The 13,723-nt window shown below is 37.0% G+C and overlaps 1 protein-coding gene across 1 annotated transcript in view; it reads right to left on the bottom strand.

The window, feature by feature from the left end:
• Positions 1–13,723, bottom strand: part of CFAP47 (cilia and flagella associated protein 47) — a 506,331-nt gene that overhangs the window by 364,518 nt on the left and 128,090 nt on the right. Inside the window, exons 25-26 of the mRNA XM_021681266.1 lie at positions 12,882–13,077; positions 6,122–6,331 (exon numbers count right to left, since the gene is read on the bottom strand). Of these exons, the coding sequence (XP_021536941.1) occupies positions 6,122–6,331; positions 12,882–13,077 (406 nt within the window). The remainder of the gene's footprint in view (positions 1–6,121; positions 6,332–12,881; positions 13,078–13,723) is intronic.

The raw sequence follows: 13,723 nt of genomic DNA on the forward strand, positions 1-13,723 counted from the left end.
CGATCCCATTTACAATTGCACCCAAAACCATAAGATACCTAGGAATAAATCTAACCAAAGAGACAAAGGATCTGTACTCAGAAAACTATAAAATACTCATGAAAGAAATTGAGGAAGACACAAAGAAATGGAAAAACATTCCATGCTCATGGATTGGAAGAACAAATATTGTGAAGATGTCAATGCTACCTAGAGCAATCTACACATTCAATGCAATCCCCATCAAAATACCATCCACTTTTTTCAAAGAAATGGAACAAATAATCCTAAAATTTGTATGGAACCAGAAAAGACCCCGCATAGCCAGAGGAATGTTGAAAAAGAAAAGCAAAGCCGGCGGCATCACAATTCCGGACTTCCAGCTCTATTACAAAGCTGTCATCATCAAGACAGCATGGTACTGGCACAAAAACAGACACATAGATCAATGGAACAGAATAGAGAGCCCAGAAATGGACCCTCAACTCTATGGTCAACTCATCTTTGACAAAGCAGGAAAGAATGTCCAATGGAACAAAGACAGTCTCTTCAACAAATGGTGTTGGGAAAATTGGATAGCCACATGCAGAAGAATGAAACTGGACCATTTCCTTACACCACACACAAAAATAGACTCCAAATGGTTGAAAGACCTCAATGTGAGACAGGAGTCCATCAAAATCCTAAAGGAGAACACAGGCAGCAACCTCTTTGACCTCAGCCGAAGCAACTTCTTCCTAGAAACATCGCCAAAGGCAAGGGAGGCAAGGGCAAAAATGAACTATTGGGACTTCATCAAGATAAAAAGCTTTTGCAAAGCAAAGGAAACAGTCAACAAAACCAAAAGACAACCAACAGAATGGGAGAAGATATTTGCAAATGACATATCAGATAAAGGGCTAGTATCCAAAATCTATAAAGAACTCATCAAACTCAACACCCAAAGAACAAAGAATCCAATCAAGAAATGGGCAGAAGACATGAAAAGACATTTTTCCAAAGAAGACATCCAAATGGCCAACAGACACATGAAAAAGTGCTCAGTATCGCTCGGCATCAGGGAAATCCAAATCAAAACCTCAATGAGATACCACCTCACACCTGTCAGAATGGCTAAAATTAACAAGTCAGGAAATGACAGATGTTGGCGGGGATGCGGAGAAAGGGGAACCCTCCTACACTGTTGGTGGGAATGCAAGCTGGTGCAGCCACTCTGGAAAACTGTATGGAGGTTCCTCAAAAAGTTGAAAATAGAGCTACCATATGATCCAGCAATTGCACTACTGGGTATTTACCCCAAAGATACAAAAGTAGGGATCCGAAGGGGTACGTGCACCCCGATGTTTATAGCAGCAATGTCCACAATAGCCAAACTGTGGAAAGAGCCAAGATGTCCATCAACAGATGAATGGATAAAGAAGATCTGGTATATATATACAATGGAATATTATGCAGCCATCAAAAGGAACGAGATCTTGCCATTTGCAACGATGTGGATGGAACTGGAGGGTATTATGTTGAGTGAAATAAGTCAAACAGAGAAAGACATGTATCATATGATCTCACTGATATGAGGAATTCTTAATCTCAGGAAACAAACTGAGGGTTGCTGGAGTGGGGGGTGGGGTGGGAAGGATGGGGTGACTGGGTGATAGACACTGGGGAGGGTATGTGCTCTGGTAAGCGCTGTGAATTTTGCAAGACTGTTGAATCTCAGATCTGTACCTCTGAAACAAATAACGCAATATATGTTGAGAAAAAAAAAAAGAAGAAGAAGAAGAAGAAGGTAGCGGGAGGGGAAGAATGAAGCGGGGGAAATCGGAGGGGTAGACGAACCATGAGAGACGATGGACTCTGAAAAACAAACAGGGTTCTAGAGGGGAGGGGGGTGGGAGGATGGGTTAGCCTGGTGGTGGGTATTGAGGAGGGCACATTCTGCATGGAGCACTGGGTGTTATGCACAAACAATGAATCATGGAACACTTCATCTAAAACTAATGATGTAATGTATGGGGATTAACATAAGAATAAAAAAAAAATTAAAAAAAAAAAAAAAATATTTGGGTGACTGAATCAGAACTTTGCTTTGATTGTTCAAGGCCACCCTTGACTCTGGACTGCACTGAATTGAACACCTGGACATTCTTATTTCCCAGCTCCAATTTAAATGTTTATCACTCACCCAAAGTAGAGATAATTATATACCTATTATAATTTCTAAAACTGTATCTTCTCCTTAATTATTTTATATTGATGATTTATTGATTAGGGGCCACCTACAGACATTTTAGACATTCACTAATTTTATCAATGATCAGTTAACACTTTCTTTTCAAGGTAGATTACTTCTTAGGATGCTTTCCATATATCTTATACCTATGTAAGGGAATTCCTGTTATTTTATTCAGGTGATATTTCTTTATTCCCTAATTCTAAAGAGTATAACTTAAGACCTATATATGTATTTAATTGTAAACTATACTCCTTGGTGCATAAAGGCAATACAGAAACTAATATATATATATTACACACACACACATATATATAATATATATACACACATATATTCTCTCTCTCTCTCTCTCCCCTCCCCTCCATATACCCCTACATTGGTACCTCATATGCCAAAAGTAAAAGTAAGGAAAATCAAGAAGAAAACAGTTGTAATTGACTAGTACATAAGGAAGATAGTAAGTTAGAATAGAAGTTGATTCATAAAGCAGCAATGAAATATGTTACTATGTATTCCTTGACCTGTGTTCATTAATAGCTGTTGACCTCATGCTTCCTTATGCATCCAAGCTTTGATTTCTATAACATCACCTCTCCTAGCTTTCCTATGTCTCACTCATGGGTACCAAAGCAGAGCATGGAAGACCCCCACAATCTGCTCCCGCTGCTCTTTCAGCTTCATCTCTCACTTCTGCCTTGCCAATATCCATCAAACCAAAAACACCAAAAACATCCCCCCAAATATAAGGCTGCTTCGGCTTCCATACCTAGTGCATTTTTTTTACACACTTGTAATAGTCTTTGACCACATCACCATCCCTCCCATAGATGCACAGCCTCTGTCCCCAGATTTTGTGGGGAATTCAGAGAAAAGGCAAGTGGGGTGTGCAACTTCTTATGGCTCTTGGGCCAGCTTAGCCAATTCAAATGTGACAAAGTCTAAATAAGGAAACAAAATAAGAACGCATTCATGTTAGGCCCCAAGGGGAACCACAGTATGAAATGGTCTTACATGAGTAAAAGAAAACAAAGCATAAAGGAATGAGAGTTTTATTTTGTACTGAACCCATGTGCTCCAATATGGACAAATCGGATGCAAAAAAGAAAAAAAAGGATTCAATTTAGGATGAACACTGACAAGTGCAATTTGTCCTTTGAGATTTTACTCAGGAACCTATGTAGCCATCCCCGATTTCCCCACTGCCCCAAGATATTATCAGCTGCTCCTATTGCACTGCCTTTTGTATTCACCTCTTGACACCAAAGACTATATATAAAAAACACTTGTTTAAAGTCTACCTTTACTACACTGACCTCCATCAAGGAAGGGCCCCTTTCTAATTCACCTTTTCTTGCCCAAAAGATTGGGCAGAGCACATATGGATTACCCGTAATAAATATAATAGATGAAAAGAAACAAAAGAATAAAATGTATTCCCAAGAGAAATTCTGAGTTGAGAAAGAAACTCTTGAGGAATTTCTTGGTGGAAGACCTCATTTATCTCAATGAGATCAAAGGTGGAAAGTCTACAGAAAGAAAGGCAAAGACAACTGTGGAGTTGAGAAGAAACAGAAGACCTGGTCATATGCACTACAGGAAACTAGATAAGGAGTTAACAATGAATGCATCAGTAAAGGGATTTGCCTGTATTAAGGTTCCACGGAGTGCTTATGATTCGTGTTCATCTGGGTGCATGGGAAAGCCTTCTGTAGCCCATCTATGGTTTTCAAAGTTTCTAAATTACTTCTAAAAGCTCTATTTAGGGGCGCCTGGGTGGCTCAATCAGTTAAGCATCTGCCTTCGGCTCAGGTCATGATCCCAGGGTCCTGGGATCGAGCCCCGCATTGGGCTCCCTGCGGGAGGCCTGCTTCTCCCTCTTACTCCCCTTGCTTGTGTTCCTTCTCTCGCTGTGTCTGTCTCTGTCAAATAAATAAATAAAATCTTAAAAAAAAAAAGTCATTAAAAGCTCAATTTAACCCAAACTTGCTGAAGGTTGAAATGGAACTTAGTGGAAAGTAAGGTATGAAGGGTGGGGAAATCCAGGTAAGAGAAACCAGTCTCAAGACAGAAAGGAAACACAGCAATGACAAGAAAAGAAAAGAAAAGATCATCAAATATAGCACCCCTCCACCCCCCCCCGCCTTCTAGAGACTGTTTTCAGGTCTCCTTACTGTCTTGTTTGCTGACCAGACAACAGTCAAGTCTGTTCATGCCCCTGTTAGAGGCACTCGTACTCTCGTCCCAGAAGCAATCTTGTCCACTCAGTATTGAGTGAAACTATTTCCTTCCTCACCCTGTTAATATGGTCTGAGGCTTCATTAGCTTTAAGACATTCATGGATAAATTATTCATGATTTTTATTGGTGAGTGCAAAGGTCCACCTTACGTAGGGCTTTGGGCAAAGCGTGAATTTGTGGACTGGAGTGAAATAAAGTTAAAACTTTTATGAACAAGGTCAGTAATGTACAAAAAGACAGACTGTCTCCCAGGACTGAGTTCAGTGCTTGATGGGAGCCTAAAGCAAAACCGTTAAAAATTTGTTTTTAGGGGCGCCTGGGTGGCTCAGTCGGTTAAGCGGCTGCCTTCGGCTCAGGTCATGATCCCAGGGTCCTGGGATCGAGCCCCGCATCGGGCTTCCTGCTCGGCAGAGAGCCTGCTTCTCCCTTTCCCTCTGCCTGCCACTCTGCCTACTTGTGCTATCTCTCTGTCAAATAAAGAAATTAAAAAAAATCTTTTAAAAAATTTGTTTTTAAATATCAACAAAAGACAGACTGTTAGCATCAAAAGAGAAAAACGGGAGTCTGAGTGGTATAACTTAGATGATTTTATCCATCTACATATGCAAGAGACATGGAAGGTGGAGTTCAGGAGAACTCCTAGATACAGCCACCCTCTGCTCTGGACGAGACATTCCAATAGCATCTGTCTCTCTCCCTTCTAATTCCTAACACAGGAACCAGTCCATTGACTATGAATACACCAAACAGTAACAACCCCACTACAAGTCAATAAATGATCACACTGAGCACATACACTGTCACTCATCTTTATTTTATTTTTTTTTTTAAAGATTTTATTTATTTATTTGAGAGAGAGAGAATGAGAGAGAGCACATGAGAGGGGGGAGGGTCAGAGGGAGAAGCAGACTCCCTGCCGAGCAGGGAGCCCGATGTGGGACTCGATCCAGGGACTCCAGGATCATGACCCGAGCCAAAGGCAGTCGCTTAACCAACTGAGCCACCCAGGCGCCCCTGTCACTCATCTTTAGTGTACAATTCCCTCTAATGCTACTTCTCACTATAAACATTTTTAACAAACTTGTTTGCTCTACCCATTAATTAGCCTTCAGGAATCAAATCATCTCAGGGTGTAATGGAAAAGTGGAATTTCTTATCCTACAAGGTAAGAAATCCAGAAACATGTTTTTACCAAGGTGTATTTGGATTTCCCGGAGTCTGTTAAAGCAACAGGTAACAAAATTGTACTGTTTGGAAACTCATTACGCTGATATTTCTCATTTTCATTTAGTACTTATTTAGCATTTCCTTTGTTCCAGTCCCTGTCCAGTTACTCAATGATTACTAACTCAGGGAATTTCCCATGATTACAGAGGAGATAGGTTCTGTTATTACCCCCATTTTATGTAGGAGAAAACAGAGGCACTCAGAAGATTAAATAAGTTCACCTCAGTTAACAGAGCCAAGATTCAAAGCCACAGAGCCTACCTGCAGTATGTGCTGGTAACAGCTGTCAAGCTGTTTCTCATGGGAGCAATGCTACGTTTGGAACTTTAATGCACAACTTTACGGCCAAAGTCATTATTTTACATGTCTCTCCTTTTAGCATTTTACAATAGTGTAAAACATAAACTTATTATTCTTTGCTGTCAGATACAAAAGAATATCTTACCAGTTATCTCTGTTATCACAGAAAAGAATATCGGTGAAAAAGGACACAGGTTTAGATGATCTGAAGCTGAGGTGGCAGGTGAGCTCCGCATTCATTCCACTGGGAGAGCCTGTGATGACTCTGCCTTTTGGAAACGTCACAGAAAGAGGATGAACCTCGTCCCCATCAAAAAGTCTTGCTGGGGGAATCTGGACATTTAACGTTGAGTCTCTGTTTAAAATTAAAAAAAAAAAAAAAAGCTCAAAGTACACGCAAATAATTGGATTTAAATGTGTCTTCCTCTGGTTTTTGAATCATTAGAACAACTAAACAAGAAATATTTGCAATAATATGCCCAATTATTAAAGATATTTTTGCATCATCTCTTATTTTCTGGCCACAATATAAGTAAGATGGATAATACATTAATTTGACCACATAGGATGATCCAAAATTCCTTCTGTCCTCTATGAATTAAAAAAAGATGATTAAAACACCTGACTAAATACAATGTGTTTTTATCGATAGCCATGATATAGTGTTGTCCTTGAATGTATCCTTATAAAAATTTACCAAAACTCACCAATTTGCTAGCTAAAGCTTTAATGCATGTAGACTAAATATAATACTAACAGATGCATATACACACAAAAAATTTTTAGTGTGCATACTATTAAGCACTTATATACATATGTCATGAATAGTTTCTAATAATTAATCCTAGAAAATTCCACTTAATGTTCACATATTTCATTATATACCTATAATTTATTAACCAATCTAAAATGTTTATTATTTCTAATAACACAGTATGTAGTATTGACTTTTAACTCTAACACTTGATAACTTTTAGTGGTCAGTTAATATTTAGCCATATTACTTTTAAAATTTTATTATATATGTAGGCTCCTATAACAAATAAGAAGTGTTATCAAATGGGAATCCTATTTCCCTAGTATGTTAATTACAATGAAGATCATTCTGCTAATTAACTTAAAAAAGTAAAGAAAGATCTCAACTTCAGTTACTTAAACTGATATGGTTCATTGCATAAAAAAATTAAAAATGTTATTTATAAATCAGGTTTGAATCCAATTCTGTTAAGTAGCTAAGTGTCATTGGATAAGTCATTAATGCTGTTGATCTTATTGTGCGTACAATGAGGAGACTGGGTTATATCATGTCTACAGTCATTGTTACATGTTCCTTTCATTATACCGCATTTTTTCAAGATTCAACTTTTGACGTGAGATCATTTTTAAATTGATACCTTTATACATTCATTCAGAAGTTGAAAGAGTAAAACATTAATCCATATATTAGACAATGTTTCTTGATTAAAAAAATACTTTTTAGCACAATATATTTCAAGTCACTTCTATTTTCTGTTTAAGCAACAGGATTAGTGTCTGCTTATGAGACAGGGTCTTGAAAGAACTGGGAATCCCAAAGTTGTCCAGTTAATGCTGAGCAACTATACTCTTGTCACCAAATGGCATTCAGAGCAAGCTCTAAAGTGTAAGTAAGCACTCATCATATTCTGCAGGCCAAACGTGAGAAACTACAGGTTGCTCTGGGCTCCACAACTTGAATAATATCCATTTATTTTCAACCTTGGGAGAGTCCCAAGCTGACTCCATGCTGAGTGCAGAACCCAACATGGGGTTTGATCTCATGACCCTGAGATCAAGACCTGAGCTGAGATCAAGACGGAGGCTTAACCAGCTGAGCCATCCAGGTACCCCAGTGTTATGTATTTTAAATAGTGAACTTATATGCGTCTATTTTGATAAATGATCTTCATAGCTTTAAAATTTTACCTGTAGATTCTTTTAATTTCCTATATGGAAAATCATCTAATCTATAGATAATGACAGTGCTTATTTTCCTTTCCTTACATATTTTATTTCTATTAACTTCATTCATGGACTACATTTTTCAGGAAAATGTGTTAGACAGTGATAATAGGCACCCTTGCCTTTTCTTTTTTATTTAAAGGGAATTAATTTATGTTCCAGTATCCATGATAATGTCTCTTCTAGATACATGATAGAAAATTTTAACAATTTAAGGGATATCTCTTTTATTCCTGTTATTAAGAGTTTTATCATGAATGGTTTTGGGATTTTACCAAATGCTTTTCTTCTGCATCTATGGAAATGATCATATCATTATTCTCTTTAACTTGTAAATGTGGGAGACGAAATACAAATACAAATACAAAGGTGTTTTAGATTTTCTAACATTAGGCAAATCTTGCAATACTGGAATACACCCAAGTTGGTCATGATTTATTAATATATTTGTATTATATATGTAATATACATTATATTAATATGTATACATAATTTAATTCATTAAGGATTACTGCATCTATAGTCAAAAGAGAGACTGGCCTATAATTTATCTTTCTCATACTGTAATTATCTAATTTTATAATAAAACTTTCTGACTTCATAAAACAAATTAGAGCACATCGTCTCTTTTCCTCTTGTCTAGAATTTCTACAAGGTTTGAGATATCAGTTTCTTGCAAGTTTAGTAAAACTTGCCTGTAAAAACATCAGAAGATGATATTTTCCTTGTAAGAAGATTTTAAATATTGATTCAAAGACTTTCGACTTTCTATGTATTCCCAGTATGGTTTTAGTGAATTATATTTTGTCTACAAACTTCCCATTTAAGTTTTCAAATGTGTTGGAATAAATTTCCTCATAGTATTTTGATTATCTCATTTTCCTCCACTGGATATATAATATGCCCCATTATTCTTAATACTATTTAGTTGTATCTTCTTTTTGTTCCTTGTCAATATCACTGTATCAGTATCCATTGTATTAGTTTTTCAAAGAACCAACTTTCGGGTTCAGTGAGTCTATTTTCTATATATTTGCTTTCTATTGCTTTCATTTCTACTTTTTCATTTTATCTACATTCTATATTCCTTAGGTTTAATCTATTATTCTTATTCTTATTTATTAGGTTGAATACTTGAAACTTCTAATCATTTTTTATCTACTATCAGCATTTAAGACTACACATTTCCATCTAAATACCATTTTTGCTACATTCCATAAGTATATTTGTTTATTGCTTAACCACTGGAATTTAATATAACAGATGCAGTTAACTCAAGACAGATGCAGGCTTACTTGTCTAAAGAAAGCAACAGAAGTGACAGTATGTGTTTCAAGTTAAGTCTTCAAATTTAATACTCAAACACTGCTTTTATATCAGTGAATGTTGTTTTCATGTTTTGATACATGGTATTTTAATTATTATTTATTTGCAGAATTCAGTATGGTATCTTCTTTGACTCTCTATAGAAGATTTTTTTTAGGGGCACCTGGATGGCTCAGCCATTTGAGTGTCTGACTCCTGATTTTGGCTCATGTCATGATCTCAGAGTCATGAGATCAAGCCCCTTGTCAGGCTCTATACTCAATGCAGGGTATGCTTGAGAGTCTCCCTCTCCCTCTGACCCTCCCCCCACTCACATGTGTGCTCTCTCTCTCTCTCTAAAATTTAAAAAAAGGCAAGTTTTTTTTAAGCAGTTCCAAATGTACGGCAAATCTGTTAATATTTTCTTTAATGATTTTAAAATTATAATTATTATCAGAAAACATAGTATATATGATGTCAACTCTTCAAAATTTGTTAAATTTGACGGGTGCCTGGGTGATACAGTTGGTTAAGCATCCAACTCTTGGTTTCAGCTCAGGTTCTGATCTCAGGATTGTGAGACTGAGCCCTGAGTCAGGCTCTGTGCTCAACGGGGAGTCTGCTTGGGATTCTCTCTATCCTTCTGCCCCTCCCCACTCCCCACTCATGCTCTCTCTCTCTACAAAATAAATAATCTTTTTTAAAAAAACTGTTAAATTTGAACTATAGAATGATACACTTTCAGTCTTTGTAAATATCTCCTATATGATAGAGAAAACTGTGTATTCTATAACTGCAGGGTGCAGTATTTTATAGTACTATTTTTAATATTACTTTTATTTTTTTAAAGATTTTACTTATTTATTTGACAGAGAGAGAGACAGTGAGAGAGGGAACACAAGCTGGGGGAGTGGGAGAGGGAGAAGCAGGCTCCCCGCTGAGCAGGGAGCCTGACGCGGGGCTCGATCCCAGGACCCTGGGATCATGACCTGAGCCGAAGGCAGACGCTTAACAACTGAGCCACCCAGGGGCCCCTAATACTACTTTTAGTATTTTTAATAATATTAGTAAATGAATGAAGCCTTTAAAATATCCTTTTCAAATTTCCTTTATCTATACAAGTGTTTTTGTCTTTTGGACTCATCAATAATTGAGGTATGTGTTGAAATATCCTACAGTGATGAAGGACTAGTCAATTCCCCCTATAATTTTAATTTGGGGTTTATATATTTTAAGACTATTTTAGCTGTGCATACAATTTTAGAATTCTGATAGTTTTCAGGTGAGCTGCATCTTTTATAATTATTTAATGTATTTTTAATATTAAAAATACGTCTTACCTCTTAAATAAGGTTATCACATGTAAAATTAATACTGCTATCCAGCTTTCTTACAGTTATTCTGCTATAACTGTTCCTAAGATTTTAGTTTGGTGGTTCTCAACTGGGCGTGGTTCTGCATCCCAGGGGACATGCAGCAATGTGTGGAGACTTTTTTTTTCTGTCATAACTGGGGGAGGATGCTACTGGTTAGAGACCAGGGAGGCTGCTAAACATCCTACTATGTACAAAATAGCCTCCATGAAAAAACAGAAGTATCTTTCCAAAAATGTCAACAGTTCTGAAGTTGAGAAACCCTGCTTTACTTCAATCTTTCTTGTCCTTCTGTCTCACATATACTTCTTTTAACAGTTAGATTTTTTTTTTTATTTACTCTAACATTCTCTGTCTTTTAACTAGTCAGAGTAACTTACTTACATTCAATTGTATTACTCAACTACTTAGAGTTTTTGCCATCTTTTTTGTTTCAGGTTTTTCTTGCTTTTTAAAGTATGCATCTCTTTTTCTCTCTTACAAAATTAACCGAGATTCTGTTGATTTCTATACTGTTTGTGTAGTTATATACAATCTTAGGTTTGTGGATGCCCTTAAAAATTTACCCTACACACTTTGTTTTAAAATTCCTAAAAGTTATTATATTTGGTTCATTTTCAAGTCTATATTGTATAATTCCATGTTCATTACTAATTTTTATAATGCGATCTTGTTTTAAAAAATTATTTATACTCTGTGTCTGATAATTCCAATATCTGACTGACTTCAGAGTCTAAATTTCAAGATGGTTTTTTGTGCTGACTCTAAATGATGGCATCTTCCCTTGTGAGTTTTGCAATACTTGATATTACACTCATGTCTGGTTGATAGCAATTGTGGAAACTGAAGTATCAGCCAAAACTGAGGATGGCTTCATTTAGAACAGAGGTTCACAAAGTGTGGTCTATGCATCAGCAGTATAAGTATCATTTGGAAACTTACTAGAAATACAAATTATTACATACCATGCCAGGCTTCCTGAACCATAAATTCTGGGGATGGGAAACAACAACCTCTGTTTTAAAAAGCGTCTCAGGTGATGCTGATATACACCAACATTTAAGAACCACTGATCTAGAGAAGATTTGCTTGCTTCTGCTGAAAAGTAGAGGGATTTACTCACGTGAACTATTTTAGCCTCTTCCGGTGTCCCTGGATTAATCCAGGAATTTGAGATTGTTTTCCTACCTTGAAGAAGTTGTCTCAAGTTTTAAGAACAAGCCTGCATTTGGCAGATTATTACAGCTCACCACTCCTACTCTGGTTTCAGCTTTTAAGTATGTACTGGTTTGGTCTGGTTTGATCTGAGCCCTTTGGAGACCTCCCACATTTCTCAGAAGCCAGCAGTTAATTAATTAACTAATTAATTAAACACACACATAATCTACTTGTTTTGTAATACGAGGGTACATAATGTATCTAGGGCAATATACTATTAGGGTTTGGGATGCTGATAAATTTTTTTAAAAAATGAAAACAGTCGGCATTCTGCTATACTATGTACATATGATAGGCAGAATTCTGAGATGGTCCCCAAGAGCCTTAGTGTACATACAAACTCTCTAATTCCCACCCCTTGGGTGGCAGAATCTGTAAATATGATATCACTTTGGTGAATCAGCTGTGTTATACAGCCATGGTAAAGGGACTTTCCATATATAATTGACCTCCCTAGTTAAATAAATTCAAGTAAAGCAAAAGGAAGATTATCATGGGTGGGTTAGACTTAATCAGGTAAGATCTTAAAAGAAGGTTTGGAGGTCAGAGACTGAGAAGTCAAAAGATGGTCACTTCTGGCTTTCATTGAGTAAAGTACCATGATGGGAGGAGGATTTGGCCAGGATGTGAGGGTGGCCTCTAAGAGCTGAGAGTGATCCCAGCCAACAGCCAGCAAGAAAATGATACCTTAGTTCTACAACTAAACAGATTAATCTGCCAACTACCAGAAAGCTTGCAGGAGGACTGAGCCTCAGATGAGACAGCTGCTATAGTCTGTACCTTGAGAACATAAACAGTGGATGCAGCTAAACAAACCTGGATTTCTGACCCAAAGAAATTATGAGATAACAAATTTCTGTTTTAAGGCACTAAGTTTGTGGTAATTTGTCACATAGAAATAAAAAGCTTGCTTCTTGTACCATGAAGAGAGACATATCAAAATTTTTTACAAGAAAATCAAATGACTAATTGTGAGGTAATTAAGTGGGCTTTAAATGAAAATGTGGTAAATTTACATTAAGCATTTACCTGAAATAGTTTTGGGGTAAAATGTTGATATCCATCACAGTTGTTACATCCAGAGGAACAGGAGTAAAAAATATGAATGGAGGGTCAAACAATAACATGGGTGATTTCACCTCTCCAACCAAACATAACGTTCGATAGCCAACTGGATTATCATTTAGACGAATGGGAATATCAGCTGTGTATTTTCTAGGATGATCTAATGAAAAACAATTTTTTAAAAGTATCTTAGATTTGTTCACATACACAAAAAACATTTACATGGTTTAAACTTTACTTAATATTAAAATGTACTATGAGGTTACAGCCCAATGGAGAATAGATTACCCAGAAACTGGAATTATCCTGCCAAGGAACTTAAAACATGTTAATGAAGTGTCACTGAATCAAAAATATTCTAAAGTGCACTATGCCTAGAAATAGGGCAGATCTCCTTAAAGCAAATTTTCGTTATTATTGGAAAATACCTATACCTGGAGGAAACAGCGCAACAGGGCTTCTTTTTTTGATTCTTTTCTGTGCCTTAGCAGGAGCTGCCCATCCCTTTAGTATATGCAGTATGAAGATGAGGTCAGGTAGTTGCCATAAGGATTTCAGGGGACTAGTACTGTGAAATGGGCGTGCCGAGAAAAAAGGAATGTTGTTCCTCCCAGATTTTTAAGTTTATGGAAAGCTGCCAGGGTTGACTGGCCAATCTCACCTGGTAGGAAAAGACAGGAAATTCCCATGTGGCAACTCACTATGCGGTAAGGCAGTCTGTGTTGGAGAAAAGGGCTCAGCATCTGAGGCTGCAGCCTAGTCCCAGACAACAGGTTCCATCTGAGCAAGCCACCAACGCCCTTTTA

This window comes from Neomonachus schauinslandi, chromosome X (assembly GCF_002201575.2).
Source record: "Neomonachus schauinslandi chromosome X, ASM220157v2, whole genome shotgun sequence".
NCBI classification, from domain to species: domain Eukaryota; kingdom Metazoa; phylum Chordata; class Mammalia; order Carnivora; family Phocidae; genus Neomonachus; species Neomonachus schauinslandi.